Here is a 15,670-nt window from a genome sequence, read left to right on the forward strand (position 1 = left end):
TGCTTTCCATCCATTCTGCTTGACTAGCGCATCTGCAGAACGGACCACTCAAGCGTTGTTCTTTTCATCCTTTTGCTGGGTCTTCACTGCTCCACTCGCCCAACGCTTTTGCCATCCACTTTGGCAGCGGATCTGTCGTCGCCCTCGTTCGCCTCTCTCTTTGGCTCCTGATGACATGTGCACGGGCCACGGTGGATCACGGCTAGCGTCTGGCGTCTTGTCAGAGGCAGTTCTGGCAGGCCATTCACTTCAATTTTACCACCTCGCAGCCGGCCCCGTCGCGCGCAGGTTTGAAGGTTTCGATCCAGTCAGTCAGTCGCAAGTCGCCAGTCGCAGTCGCACTCTTGTCGCAACTGAACGAGTCGACCCGGGCACTGCACTGACCATCTAACCCCCCCGGTCTAGCGCCCGTCTTTCTCAACCTTTCATTCACGATTCTTTTCTTCCTCTTCCACCTCTCTCTCTTCCTCTCTTCTCGTCGTCGTCACGCCGTACTTCACGTCTCTTTTTTCTTCCCTCCTCCCCTCCATCGCTGCCGAATCCGCCGGGGATCCCGCATACCGACGAGCGACCAATTCAGTTTTGCGTCGTTCAAGAGAGGATTTGGGTGCATTTCAACTCTTCGCTGTTTTGGGTCGAATAACGAAGAGGCGCCTTTGCAGGAGTGGTTTTTTTTACGGCCAGGGTGCGCTCTCAGTGTTTTGCCAGTACTAGTGGTATCGAGACCCTCGACGTCAGACTCAGCACGGCATCACCGGACAAGTCGACAAGACCACCCACATCATCACTTGTGGGACATTGTCACGCCGTCACCGACCTCACCTTAAGATCACAACGACGGTACCTGTCACCTTCACGTCCGACTTCGTCTTCACAGGTTAGTGTCTACATTTGTTCAACAAGAAGTCCAGTTTTTGGTCTTCTTCTGCCGCCCAACTTCAATTTGGAGTCCGCTCCGCGCGGTCCCCTACCATGAATACACACTTTTCCACCAAACGCAACACTTGGCCATGGAAAACTAACTTTCCGTCTCATAGCTCCTACACATTCTCTTTTCAACGAGACCTAATATTCCGGCATCTTGCATACCGGATACAGACCCCTTGAGTCCAGAGATTTTTTCGGCCTTGTTGATTGGATCAAGACGACTTCCCCTTTGCTTCGCGAACAAAAAGATCTCTTACTAGGGATCACTTGTTGGCTGCGGGCATTTTCTTTGCGACGACCCAAAACAGTCTGGTTTTCTTTGAACTGATTTCTCACGACCTATTCGACGACTTATGGCCAGACCGTCCCACTAGATCTCGATCATTCTCAGCATTTCGAGATCCTCTCCCCTTTTGAGCCTTGGGATTTTATCCGGCTAGTGATATCTCCGTTATATCCAAGCTCTGGTCCCGGATCCGTCCATCTTTCAACGCATTCTCACTTTCAAACTCAGATTTTCTGACTACCAACCGCCAAGATGCCCGGAGGTGTTTGCGCCGTTCTCGACTACGAGGTCGAGTTGATGGCCGATTATGTTTCTGAAATGGCTACTCGAATTGTCATGCCGCAAAACGCCGTCAACACCGCCTTCAGGAAGTTTGTGTCACAGATTCTCACTTCCACTCGGCTTCCCAGCACTACCATCCTTCTCGGCATGAACTACCTTGCCAAGCGCGTCAACATGATGAAGGCTAACGGCCAGACCACCCATTCCGAAGGTCAAATCTGGCGCATGTTGACCATCTCGCTTTTGCTTGGAAGCAAGTTTCTGGACGATAACACTTTTCAGAACAAGTCCTGGTCCGAAGTGAGCGGGATTCCCGTCAAGGAGCTCAACACTCTGGAATATGAGTGGCTCGGTGTGATTGGCTGGCGGCTGTATGTCAACCTCGATGAGAGTGAGGATTACAATGCCTGGCTGGCAAACTGGAAGGAATGGTTGGAGGCGAAGAAATTGCAACAAGCTCAGGCCAACCGCGAACGCTTGGCCTCCCTTGTGCCTCCTATCAAGACCGACATTTCCCGATCTCGGTTCTCCTCGGCTTGGGAGCAGAAGCAGATTGCCGAGTATGAGAGGCTATCGAGCATCAAGCGCAGCCAAACCACTCACGTTGCTTATCCTCGCCACGAGCAGTCCGTGTGGGGTCATTGGTCGCAGCAACAGGCGCCGTTGACGCCTCCCGACTCTGGATACGGAACGCCCGAGTATGTCAACTCGGCGACATCGGTCAATTCCCACTACAACGAGTGGTTCGATAGTGCGGTTAGGGACCATTGCCAGGCCTCTCGGCAATACCAGCAGCCTGCGTCATATAACTCGTTCTATCGCGGCTTGTCCAATCGTCACCAGAACAGCACTTCGGGGTACTGGAACTACACCCACAACGTTTGGGAGCATTCCCTTTCCGGTGATTGCAACTGCGCTACTTGTGCTGCTACGGACAACTCGCCTCCATACTTCATGGGTCACACCTACGGACAGCCGGTTGTTGGCTAAACAGCCAAGGACACTTGCGACACGGTTTCGACGATGCCACGAGTTTTGGCGTTTTGAGTGATCATACAACATCCGCAGCTTTTCATCGGAGGCTGTGCTTTCTCACTGCATTTTCATCTGGTGCAGGTTCCTTTACAGGCACATGAGAGAATTGATACATTGCATTCAGATACCCCGATCGACAAATGGACCGGTTCGTTTGAAAAGCCCAGAAGACCAGACTCCTCCAGATTCTGTTCCTAGCGAAATTCCTACCTTTGCTCGCTCCATCTCGCATGCTTGAGCGGAGAAGCATTGCTACGGCATGGGATGGGCAGCCGCAACGTATTTGCATACGCGGGATACAAACTTTCACGCTTCCATTCGTCATTGATTAATGACTTTCGTTTTCTTCCTCGGTATATGGTTCGGTAATATTCATAAACCGGCGTTCTTGGATTCCTAAATCACGGGCTTTGTTCAAATTCGGCATAGATTCGACAAAAGTTTTTCATCTTTTCTTCCAATACACAAGACGGGCGGTTTGCTTCCGCATCGATCGCCACCTTTTTTTCCCCGGCCCATCAGCGTCGACTTGGGTTGCGAGATTCAGCATACACTGATATCAATGACATATTCGCATCAATGGGTTATACCTGTTCGAGAGATGCGATGTGGTCGATGTCGCGACAGCCCACAACAAGCATTGCCCGACTTGTTTCAGCTTGAGTAGCTGACATCACCTTGGGTCGAAGTCACCTGCACTCGCTGGTTGTTTTTGTTTTTCTTCCTGGTTCTTTGCGTTTTCTGCATTCACAAAAAGGGTCGTCTGGTCCACCGCAGCTGGTCAGTTACATAAGAAGGCCATTCTTCGCGCGGCGTCACCTATCAAAAGTACATTCGAGGCCTTACATATATCAAAAAAGTTCGGAGGTGGGCATGGTACAATTCTTTTTTCTACTTCTTCTTTCATTTTCTTCTTGCCCATCAGGGTTTGGTGCGTTTACAGGATTGGGGTTCATGAGGTCGGAAAAATCAAGATGAGGCTGCTTTGCATTTTTGCGGAAAAAAGGGGGCTCGATTGCTGTTTTATTCTTGTGTGTCGTTTCCTACGTTCAACACCACATTCTGGGTTGCACGTTGAGTCATTCATCGCTGCATGTCAAGGGTGGCCCAAAGACTTGCCTTCTGTCGATACTCGGCGAACACCTGGACAGCGTTTACGTTGTCTTTCTATTTACCATGACTATGGACTTAGATGGTGGCTGTTTTCTTTGACTTTGGTGTTTTTTTTTCTTGTTTTTTTTTTTTTTTTTTTTTTTTTTTTTTTTTTCATCTTCTTCTCGAAGACCGGCATCTGGTTGTAGAGTGGGAAGACTTGCAACTACGTTCAAAACGGTAGACGGGTTCGTTTAGGGTTAAACTGGTCGTCGTGCCAGTAGGGATGGATTTGTTACCCGCGAAATACCCTCATGATTTACGAGCATTGCGGACATGTGGGAGTGGAAAAGAATGGGATGATGGGAGGAAGCAAAAGACGATTAAAACCGATCGAGAGAGTCAACTCGCAATTGACGGCGCCGTTCAGCAGCAGCTGGATCGAGATATCAGTGGACTTGACCATGGTTCAAGAAGTTCGGGGATAACATGATATCGGACAGCATCTGCCGACGAAATTGAGTAGTAGAGTGCATTGCAATGATGAGCTGACAGCAATGACGAGCACATTGAAGGCACCTCTTACTGCCAGTTTTACAATGCTCTGATGAATAAACAAAACCAAAAAATTTCGATGAACCAATTACCGCTATTTCATGCGTTTCAATCTGTGACGTGCCGAATGCCGTTCTTGGGTTTGAGTCTTAGATGCTTTGGAGCTTGTATGAAGTTGAGATAGTTGAGCTGTCGAATGTCGACTCGAAATAATGTTCAGCAGCGCAATGCTCCACTCTCCCTGCTGTGATTGGTGGCTTTTCCTACCGGCAGACATACCGACCAAACGCTAAAAAAGGGTTTCGAGTTTTGAGACTCGATTATGAAATGAACCACCTGGTTATCGTAACTACGACACAAGATCACAGCAATCAAACTCGTTGTGCGTTTCGTAGATTTCTTCAATTGTCGAGAAAGGTCCAGTAATCTTTGGATGTCAGTCATTCTGAAATCACCTCACAACCGGACGACACAGCGGAGATTACAAACATCCCAAACATTCAGTTCCGTCTACAAGACAATTTCGAACCATCTTTGAAAAGTTCACTGGAAAATGTCCTCCCGTTTCGTTTCCGTTGGCGTCATCAATCCCTCTACGGGGGAGGTAGCAACATCGGCGGCTGTCACGTCTTCATCTGTCTCGCCTCCCACATCTTCATCAACAACCGCTGCTGCCGCCGCCACTTCCACGGCCCCATCGACATCATTAACAACATCAACAACCGTCACCAATACACCAGCCAATGTCCAAAACACCACCACCACCTCATCATCATCAAAAACATCAACAATAACCCCCACCCCCACCCCCACCCCTGCCGCCACAGCACCAGCACCAGCACCAGCACTAGCACCTGCATCAGCACCAGCACCAGCACCATCCACCCCAAGCCCTCTCCCGCCAGCCGCCGCCTCCAAAAAGTCCCAGGAATGGCTCACCGTACAAGCCGAACTCGAAGCCAAGAAACGCTCTTCTGCTTCTTCCATGCCCACCATTGGCGGCGGCGGCGGTGGTGGCCCAGCAGCCACTGAACAGAAATCCCTTTACGAAGTCCTCCAAGCCAACAAGGCAGCCAGGCAAGCGGCCTTTGAAGAAGCCAACAAGATCAAGAACCAGTTCCGCGCTTTGGACGACGACGAGATTGAGTTCCTTGAGGGCGTGGCGGAGAGGAAGAGGAGGGAGGAGGAAGAGAGACGAAGAGAGGAGGAAGGGGGGTTGCAGAAGTTTAGGGAGTTGCAGCGGCAAAAAGGTGGTGGTGGTGGTGGTGAGGAGCAAGAGGGGGATGGAGAGGATGGGGAGGATGATGGGTTGGGCGAGGAGGAGTTGATGTTTTTGAGTGGAGCGGGAGGTGGAGGGAGGAAGAGAAGGAGGATGGGAGAGGGGAAAAGGTTGGTGCCGGGGGTGAAGAGGGCTAGGAGTGGAGGAGAGGAAGGGAAAAAGAAGAAGGAGGAGGAGGGGAACACGGTGGTTTCTGAGCCAGCCAAGGCTACAGCTACGGCGCCCGCGAAAAAGCCCTCTGGTGGACTTGTTTCATATGCATCGTCGGATGAGGATGATGACTGAGCATTGTAAAGGGAAATGAAGAATGAAAACGGGGCTCCAGACAAGGCAGGAGTTGACTTGGTTGAACTACTTGATTCACGAGTTTACTGGGAGAGGAGGCTCATCATATGCTGTGTGGAAGAGGGCTGGAAAGATCAGAGATATCGCCAATCTCATCTAAATAGCAACCGCCAACACCTAGCCCTTTTATATACCCAACAACTAGTCCACAACCAGCTTTTCTTCGCCATTGCTTATTCATACACTGTGATCGTAACATGTACCTCTTTTATATCTTGTTTGTACATGAGGATAAGATGCCAGTTAAACACAAGTTTCCTGTATCAACAGTACCACCTCGCTTACTCAACATCCTTATCCTCCAAAGGGACAAGCTTCTTCTTGTTGAAGGCCTTGTCGTAGCCCCAACGACAGGCCTTCCTCAATGAACCCTTGATCCAGCCCTCGACCTCCTCCTCAGGCACTTTAATCTTGCCCACCCGATCCTCGTCCTCGGGCGTCAAGGCAAACCTCCTCATGCGGTGCGCAAGTCTTGGGTCCATGACCACGGGCTTGGTATGGATCTTTTCCGTCACTTCCTTATCGGCATCGGCCTCATCCTCCTTCCATACCTTCTTGGGCCAGTCCTGCTCCTCCCACTCGAGCTCCTTCGCCTGCTCATACTGCACCGAATCGGTAGACGGCGCGTCTGGGTTGGTTTGTTGCTGGAACTCGCGGTGGGTTGCCAGGCACACAGCGGCGACTTCGCGGCCGATGTCGTCGGCGAGTGAGCGGCGGTTGAAGAATCGGACCATGCGTGTAGGGGTGTTGAGGAAGCCGAGAATATGAGGCTCACGGATAGGGACCGCAGGGGTGAGCTCCTGTGGCGTCAGGGGGTGGAGGGTCTCGGACGGGTAATCGGAGGTTGTGTTGTATGGCTTGGGTTGGGGTGGGCGCTTGGGCTTCGGGGCTTCCTCCTCCTTCTTCTCCTCCGCGGGCTTGTCTTCTGTGGATGCGCTACCCTCAGCCGCAGCGGGTGCGGGTGTGGGAGGGAGCGGCGCAGGCTCAGCGGGCGCGACCAGCGGCCCTAACCAACCCTCGTGCAGACCCCGGAGGTACTCCTTCCATGTGTGACGGCCAATGACAACATCGCCGCGAACACCCTCGTAGTCCTTGATGCCGCGCTGCTGGCGGTAGATCTCTATCAACTCGTCCTTGGTAGGCTCGCGGTTGGGGTCCTGCTCGTCTTTGTTCTCCCAGCCACGGCGCACCTTGCGCAGTCTTTCTGCGACTACGGCGCGCACGTCGCCTTCCCGGCGGCCCTGCACAAACTCCCAGTCCAAGCCACTGGCGGCAAGAACAGGCTTGACGTATTCTGTGTAGTGATCCTGAGCGACCCGCAGGCCGTCGCCGGGCGGGGCGGAGAGGTAGATGGTCAGCTTGCGCGGCTGTTCAAGGCCGAGTTTATCGGTGATGGGTTCGGCAGCCAGGTGCTCGACGGCGTGTCTCCATTTCGCAATGTTTCGCCTCTTCTCGCGGCGGTCGTAAATGATTGCAGCTGTGATGGAGGCCGAGACGGTCCAGAAGATGATCCAATTTCGGGAGGGGAGCTTGTTGGGCAGGTTAGGGAGACCGAGCATGCGAAGTGCCTGGTTCTGCGGCCTGGGGGCTTTCGGAGGAGGAGGAGGCTAGGTGTAGTGTTAGCAAACCATCAAAGGTTCACTTGAGTACGAGGGAGTTGAAGAGTATCATACTGTAGCCGTAGCTGCAGCCGGAGCGGCAGGCGGCGCATTGGACGCCGGGGGTACTGGTTCGGCCATGGTATAAAGTGTTGCGCTGGCTGATGCTATTACTCTAATGTATGTCGTGTGGTGATGGAGTTTGCACAATTACGGGCGCATGCAGCTTACTGTGACGGCGCGAGGGGTATCGTAGGGAGAGCTTTCCGTGATGATTGTACGGACTACGGACAGCGACTCCGTAGGAGCTCCGTCGAGGACCTTGGGGCCGGTGCAGCGGAGCACCCGACTGCCAAAATTCCCGGACACACTTTCTTATCGCGATAAGCCGATAAGGCATTCCCGCGGCGGCACCCACCTACATCTTTCATCGCGTTTAGTGGTTGTGCACGGGCCATATGCGAAGGTCAACCGCACGTCATGCCAGTATAAATGCAGACTACTTGTACGCAGACTTGGAACAGCCCAAGATGCAGTGTTGAGAGTTTCAAGATAGCTTCATGTCTGGGCTTCATTCTCATAACCTGGAGGGTTTGTCTGCCGTCTCTTGAGCCCGATTGAAGCAGGTTCCATCTATTTGAGCCAGAACTATAGGTTCTCAAAGCGTCTGCAAAGGGTACATGAGCTTGTATACGTCGGGCTATCTGTTCCGTGTTCTTACTTTCCCTGGCTTCTCTGCTGAAGCATCGCAGAGGATGTCTCTACAGTAACTGTATACTCGGTCGTGTCGACTTGGGCTTCATGTACTGTCAGCGATCATGATGACCTCCTGCGTGGTCAATGGGCACAACTGTTCCAAGACGCTGCAACCCCTGAAAGAACAGGAGCACCCAGGGAAGATGCGGTGTCAATGGCGCTAAACGTGTGCACCCCACCTTCAGCTCCACCAGGATGCCCCTTCGATCAATGGCAGACCCGGGAGTGCCCGCTCCCAGCCAGTAATAAATTCCCGGACCAGAGTCTCGATGCTCTCTAGGTCCAATGCTGTTGCGTCGAGCTTCAACACTCGGGGGACTGGTGGTTTACAAGAAGATGGCAGCAGTGCGGAAAAGACAGCAACCAGTTGACGACGATGAGGTTGGAGTCAGGGGTTTTCAGGTTGACCAGGGCACCCCATACCTAGTTACCTTGGAGGGAAATGGGGGTCTGAAAACAGGTCCCAGTAAGCGTTCAGTAAGACTTTTGGGAATGCGCTAATCTTTTTCGCACGCGACCTTCGTATGGGGGTCGGGCGCATAAAAGCCTTACAGAGTAGGAGAAGCCTCGTTAACTGCAATAGTGCAAATCTCTTAGTAAATCTGCTGTGTGGAAATATTCCGATTATTCTTTGTCACTTTTTTTTCGTTCGTAATACTATTCTATTGTCACGTCTTTTCCTTTGTATATCTACTTCGTAGGAAATATAGATTATTTAAATTAAAATATTTTTCGCTATAATACTATTTTGTTACTATGTTTTTTTACTTCCTCTTTTATCGTTATAGTCAATTTTTTTACGTATAATAAACTAATTGAAGCTATATAGTCTATTTTTAGTCTATATCTATTTGTATATATTTGTCCACTTCTTTATACTATCTACTTTATTATTTAATATACTGGGTTCGCTAATTATATTCGTATTGAAGTTTAATATTTATCGCGGACTTGTCAACATTTAAATTAAATTAGCATTTAAGTCTGTTTTAGGTATTTAAATATTTGGCTACTAGGTATATTTGGGACTTTACTCTTTATATTATAGTAAATTATTTTTAGGAATAATTTATTACTATTTAAAGTATGATTTATTACTAATTTATTTAATTTAAAAGTCTTTATTATAAAAAAGATTAATTCTTAAGATATCCTTTTCAATTAAATATATTAATTAATAAACTAATTACTTACTATTAATAAATATATTTCTTGCAAAAGTCTTATTACGGTACTAATCTATTCGCTTCGCCTATTTATTCAATTACTATATTTATCCGTTATTTATAAGTATTGAATACTAGATACGTCCTAATTAAGTAGTATATTTAAAAGAGTAGTATAATACATTTAAGAATTTTATTCATTTACAAATCTATTATTTTAGTTAGTAGTATACATTTAATAATCTCGGCTATTTTATACTATCTCGTACTTATTAATTTACTCTTCGTATTACGTAATATCCTAATTCACACCTTCCGTTATATTAACCTCCGTATTATATTGTCCTAGCTAGTATAAGTAAATAGTATTAGAAAATTTAATTATATAGGGGCACCCAATACTAAATTCTAACCTACCCTTCCCGAACATCCCCCCCTATATATCCCGCGTCCCCCAACCTTTATCCTACTCCCATTTACTAAATATTATAAAATCTGCTTAATAACGCTACTCCGCCCGGGCGGTACTTTAATACTTAAGTATCGTCGTATCTTTATATCGGCGAAGTATTTGTATTATTACAATTATATAATTGCTTCGGGCCTCCCAACATCCCTACGTAGGAATTTATTATTAGGAATATTCGGGGGTATTTACTAATATATTTCTATTTGTAAAATTAATTTTTAAGGTACTTCGCGGGGTAAAATTATTGTACTTTATTATAGAGCATTAAAATATTATGAATTTATCGCTCTAATATTTTCGATTAATCGGACAATCATTCAACTACTTTCTTTTATATACTTTATTTATAATATAGGAATATTCTATTAATATTACTATTTATTATTATATTTCCGTTAGTATATATTTTCATTATTTTATCAACGTCTTATTATTATTATAGCATCCGCGAATTTACCCTAGCTAGCTTTAATTTAGCTTTAATTTAGACCTTAGGGTATATCCGTTTATCAATTTCTAGTTATCTATCCGAATATTATTATAATTATACTTTTATTTAGTATTAATTAATATATTTATAGCGGTTTAGTTGCGAATTAGAGTAATCTCTAAATTCCATTCTATTTTTAATTAAATATTAATTTATATAATTTAATATAATACGAATTAGAATATCGATTAGGGATTAGCTTATATAATTCAATATTATTAAATATAGTTATTATAATTAGGCTGCAAATCGGCTATTAAACGGAAGACTAGACGCTTATCCTAGATACTTAAATACGGGCTGTATAATTAACATCAGTCTTAGGCCATACTGCCGCTATTATTCTATTTTATTGTTCATTGTATACTAATATTATTTGCGAATATTGAGGGTCGATTTAGCTTTATCTAGAGTTGTAGGTACTAGGTACAGCGGATATCGACCCTAATTATATCTATTCTCCATTAAATTAAAATATTAGATATTAATAATAGTTAATATCGCTTACGAAATTGAATAGGAAAATAAAATAGAAAGAAAACTTCGTTAAGTATATCCAAATCGTCCGTTGGGGGGCTCTTATTCTATCGTCGATAATACCCCGTCGTACGAAATCTAAGAGCTATTTTATTAGCGAATAATATAATATTATTGGTATATATTTATTAGATACTTTAGTAGTAATTAATATATAGAATTTATAGCGATATTGTAATATTATATTAGTACTTCGTTTTACGGCCCGTAGGGTTTTAACGCAGGGTATACTCTATATTTAACGGTCCTTTAATTCTAGTATAAAAAGGCGTTCGAAATAATCCTATTCATTAAATAACCTAGTAGTAATAAGACGTTTGTAAAATAGGGTAGCGGGGTTAATAATTTATAATTAATGTATACCGCGAATTCTCCTTAATATTGGAAATAAGGGTTTAAATATATTAGGAATTTTAAGCTGGGGAAGTTGATTTACCTATTGCTAATATAGTCGAATATAATAGGTTGTTTAGAATTTACTAACGCTAATATTAAATAGGGTTTTTGTTTATCTAAGTTTATTATATAATATTAAAGTAAGATATCCGGTATAAAGTAGCGGTAGTAACGGATAGTATAATAGCCCGGAGGAAGAGGAGAAAGTAATAAGACTATTAGGGGCAAATACGAATTAAATCTAGAAGGGCTCTATACCCTATTTTATTACCTCTACTTATTTCTATAAATAAAAATAGGAACTAAATTTAAATTACCTCCCGTCCCGTCGTTATATTCTACTACTCAAATAATACAACTTCCTCTATTTAATTCCATCGTTCTATATCCCGTTCTATCGCTAATATAGTAACGTAAAGAATAAATTAGAATTTTGGAGGTTAATTCCTAAGGGACCCTTCACTTCCTCTTTTTTTTTAAAATTAATAATAATAGGAGTTTGAAGGGGGGGGGGTGGTGAAATTGGTAATTTAGTCGGAAGGCCTTCTAAAATAGGGATTTCGTACTAAATTGACCATCGGTCGAATATTAATATATAAAATTATATTTATTTATAATATTTCCGATTATTTAATATATACTAATATTAAATTAGTAATTAATATATAGAACGTATACTTACTATTAATATATTCCTTTAGTTATAAAAATAAATATAGTTTTTCGTCTAATTAATATATAAAAATACTAGGCGCCTTTATTTAACTAATAATAATATATAAGAGATACAAAAAAAAAAGAATAAGGTCCGTTTTTAATAGGGGGTAAAAATAGTAACGTTAAATTTTAATTTATTTTCCTCCCCTAATTAATAAATATTATATAGATCTATTATAAAAATACTAATTATATAGCCCCCCCAAAAAAACAAAATTATATAAAGTATATTTTAAATTTAATATTTATAAAGTAATTATCGTTTAGTACTATCTATATACGCTTAGTAGAAATTCTAGTAAGCCTAATAATATCGCAGCGTTTTCCTACTATATAATTATCGCACCCCAAAAACGGCTCCCTCTTCTTAGTACCCTTCTATACGGTTATATATATAACTACTATAAAGATTCGGCGAATTACAATAACTTTGTAAGTAAAGATACTATTTATACGTATAAATTTATTTATTGTCCTATTGGCCGTTTTCGTCTATATTTTAATAATCTGATTAATTCGGATAGTAATATGATAATACTCTTTATAATATACGGAAGGTTAGTAAATACCGCCTCTAGGTAAAAAAAATAATTATAGTAATTTCTGTTGTTTAACTGGCCTTCTCTAATTTTAAACCGAGTATTTCCTCTCTTCTTAGCCTTTAAATATACTTATTTATAAATATTATATACTATAACCACTTAATTAATTTAGTATTTAAATTAATAATTATAAGGGTATTATAATTTTTAAAGAACGCCTTCTTTAATTACTATATAAAATCCTACTATTAATATGCTCTAATAATATTTATTAATTTATTTTCCTTCTAGAATACAATTTTTTAAAAAATTATATTATATATTATCGGCCTTCTAACCCCGGGCTAATTCTTATACTACCGCATAGATATATTCTCTAGTTTAGTTTCGATATTATTTTCTATGTTACCTAGGTACGGATCCTATTATTTAATTAATTCGGGTGTTATATTTTATAGAGTTGCAAACCGGTCGTAATTTTTAAAGTCTATTTTATAGAAGTACCCTATAAAAAAAAATGAAATTATTTACTGGATATTCTCTCTAAAAATTAGTTTTGTAGTTGTATCCTATATATTGCTGCTTTTGACGTCGGTCTTATACTTCCTAGTAGCGGGGTAAATATAAATTCTATATTCGAATTAACTTCCTAAATACTATAATTTACTAATATTTACTTTCTCTTAGTAGAGTAAAAATAATAGTAAAGGAGTTGTACTTATTAATAATTTTACTATAATATAAACTTTAATAAATATTCAATAACCCGAACTTCTTTTACTACTTATCGAATAAATATCCCTTTTCCCCCTTCTTCCTTTTTATATTAATTCTAATACTATTATTATCGGTAACTATATTCTCCTTTATAATTAATATTCTATTTATAGACGTATTTAATATTATTAAGGACGTGGTATTAATTAATATAAAAAGTCTAAGTATATATAACGGGAATAATATAATTAAAATAGAAATACGCTTTAGATTGGCTAAAGGACTAGGGATAATAGGCCTAGTATTACTAAAAACGGCCGTAGATTTGCGACCCCCCGAGTTCGATTTCGGTTACGAGTCCGACCCTTTAAATTCGTACTAAGTATAGAGGTGGGTATTGAATTTAATATAGAAGCGGACGTATTAGGTATTGTATTTAATATTGTAATACTATTTCTACGGTTAATTGCCCCACTATCCGTAATATCTATAAGGGGTCCTTTCGTATATATAATTCGTATTACGAATATAAATTGGATAGCCTTATAATTTTTAATAATATATTGATTTAATATACTGCGTTCTACTTTTGTATTTTAATTGCCGTATACTATAACTACCTAGCGAGAAAATACTTAGAATGTATAAGTAAGGATTTAAGAGGTTAATAGGGTTTTATTTCTTTTGGGTAGATATTTAATTATTACAGCTTTATTAAAGTAAAGTTAATTTTTATATAGATTTAGAGCGACGATATAGGGAATTAATTTGGGTTTAATATATTTATCCTTTAATTATAGGTATAAAAATACTAGTATAGTTATAATCGCTTTAACGGTCTATTATATATTTATCGATTTAATATATCTACGGATAGAGGGGATTTAGGTCTAGCCTAATAGAAATACGAATTTCTTATATTCAATTGCTATTTAATTTAATACTATAGTAATTAAGAAGTTATTTTACTTTATATCGAATATTAATTTTAAGAATATTTTTAATAATCTTTAGTATTCTAAGTGAATAGTATCTCCGGGTTGAGTTTTAATAATATTTAAAGCGGGGAAAAGATTTTTTAATAAATTAAATAGCTTAAAATTTTTAGCGATACTTAGATTTCTGTATACTTTAGTATATTATGCTTGGGGTAGGGTACGAATTTGGTCGATAGTAGCGAGGTATTGAAAATAATAGCGACTTTAAATTTGTATATTAAATGATAATTCTATACGGTCGGATTTTTTAATTAAGTAATATTAATAAGGTTTTTTTAATATATATCCAGAGTAGCTAAATATTTTTTATTATTGGAGTATATCCCTGATAAGAATAGTAATAAATAAATAAACTACTATTTTCTTTAACCTATAATCGAATTCTATTTTAACCCCGCTATTTAATTCGATTATATAAAATATAGCTTCAAAAACGTTGGTTATATTAATTCTATATAGTTTAAGGGTAATTAAGAGTATATTTAAATAATATTCTCTAATATATTTGGATAAAAATTAATAAAAAATATAAACCCCGAGGATAGACCGATATATAGTACGATATAAACCGAATTTATTGCTATATAATTATAGTAGTAGGGATTAAATATTTTTATTAACCTATTTATTTATAAAATATTTTTGTAAGTAAACTTTAAATTCGAATTTACCCCGAAGAGGTAACGTTACTAGGGTTATATAAAATTTTAATTAGTTTTTACTAAAAAAATACCGGACTATAAACGGCGCTAATAAATAAATTTAAATTTTTAACTTAGTAGGGTTAAAAGTATAATCGATAAATATATCCTACATACGGCCAACAATCTAGGAGACGCTAATAGATAGGTTATTGTCTTTAATAATGTAAACCTTATAATAGTCCTTATTGCATTATAGATATTAGAGATTAGTCGAAGCAGTTTGTATATTGTGTAAGAAATATTCCTATTTTACAATATTTTAAATTAATATAATGGGGTATTTAATTCTACCCTCCCACTCTACTTTTATAATATAATTAAGGTTATAATATATAATTCTATTAAAATAGGTAATTTCGTACTGCTTTTCGGAGTATTAGTATAATAGCCTATTGTAATTGGGAGAGTACTAATAAACGAAATCGGATGGGAAAATCGTATTACTATTCGGGTATTTGAAGAATTAAAGATAATATATTAATATTATTTCTTTGTTAATATCGGGATTAATTATAAAAAGAATATACCTATCTAGAAATTATTCGAATAGACTACCTTTACTATAGTGCCTACTACGGTTTTCGTATAATACCGTCGGTATAATATGTTATACTACAATATATAGACTTTTATACTATTTTAGAGGCTAAAAGAGTATAAAAGGTATATTTTATATTAAAAATATATATATCTTCTATTGGTTATTCTTTATTGGGAAGTCGTAGCGGGTCGAAGTGAATAATACGTATTTGTAACTTACCTAGTAGGAAATTCTTCTT

General features: G+C 40.5%; 4 protein-coding genes across 4 annotated transcripts; 3 read left to right on the forward strand and 1 right to left on the reverse strand.

The window, feature by feature from the left end:
• Positions 1 to 1,226: 1,226 nt before the first annotated feature.
• On the forward strand, positions 1,227 to 2,526 carry B0T23DRAFT_246385 (uncharacterized protein). Its single transcript, XM_062834132.1, has one exon. It carries the CDS (start codon positions 1,466 to 1,468, stop codon positions 2,483 to 2,485), a length of 1,020 nt encoding a protein of 339 aa, XP_062688879.1. The 5' UTR covers positions 1,227 to 1,465; the 3' UTR covers positions 2,486 to 2,526.
• A 1,263-nt stretch (positions 2,527 to 3,789) lies between these two features.
• On the forward strand, positions 3,790 to 4,367 carry B0T23DRAFT_389583 (uncharacterized protein). Its single transcript, XM_062837817.1, has one exon. The coding sequence runs from the start codon at positions 3,909 to 3,911 to the stop codon at positions 4,113 to 4,115; it is 207 nt and encodes a 68-aa protein (XP_062688880.1). The 5' UTR covers positions 3,790 to 3,908; the 3' UTR covers positions 4,116 to 4,367.
• Positions 4,368 to 4,392: 25 nt separating this feature from the next.
• On the forward strand, positions 4,393 to 5,741 carry B0T23DRAFT_448972 (N-terminal domain of NEFA-interacting nuclear protein NIP30-domain-containing protein; the record flags this gene model as incomplete). The annotated part of the gene is made up of 1 exon (XM_062841065.1): positions 4,393 to 5,741. Exon 1 carries the CDS (start codon positions 4,731 to 4,733, stop codon positions 5,739 to 5,741), a length of 1,011 nt encoding a protein of 336 aa, XP_062688881.1. The 5' UTR covers positions 4,393 to 4,730.
• Positions 5,742 to 6,082: 341 nt separating this feature from the next.
• On the reverse strand, positions 6,083 to 7,540 carry B0T23DRAFT_325735 (mitochondrial import inner membrane translocase subunit Tim54; the record flags this gene model as incomplete). The annotated part of the gene is made up of 2 exons (XM_062835525.1): positions 6,083 to 7,408; positions 7,475 to 7,540. 2 exons carry the CDS (start codon positions 7,538 to 7,540, stop codon positions 6,083 to 6,085), a joined length of 1,392 nt encoding a protein of 463 aa, XP_062688882.1.
• Between the last annotated feature and the right edge of the window lie 8,130 nt (positions 7,541 to 15,670).

Source organism: Neurospora hispaniola (genome assembly GCF_033458365.1).
Source record: "Neurospora hispaniola strain FGSC 10403 chromosome Unknown B0T23scaffold_9, whole genome shotgun sequence".
In the NCBI taxonomy this organism is placed as follows: Eukaryota; Fungi; Ascomycota; class Sordariomycetes; order Sordariales; family Sordariaceae; genus Neurospora; species Neurospora hispaniola.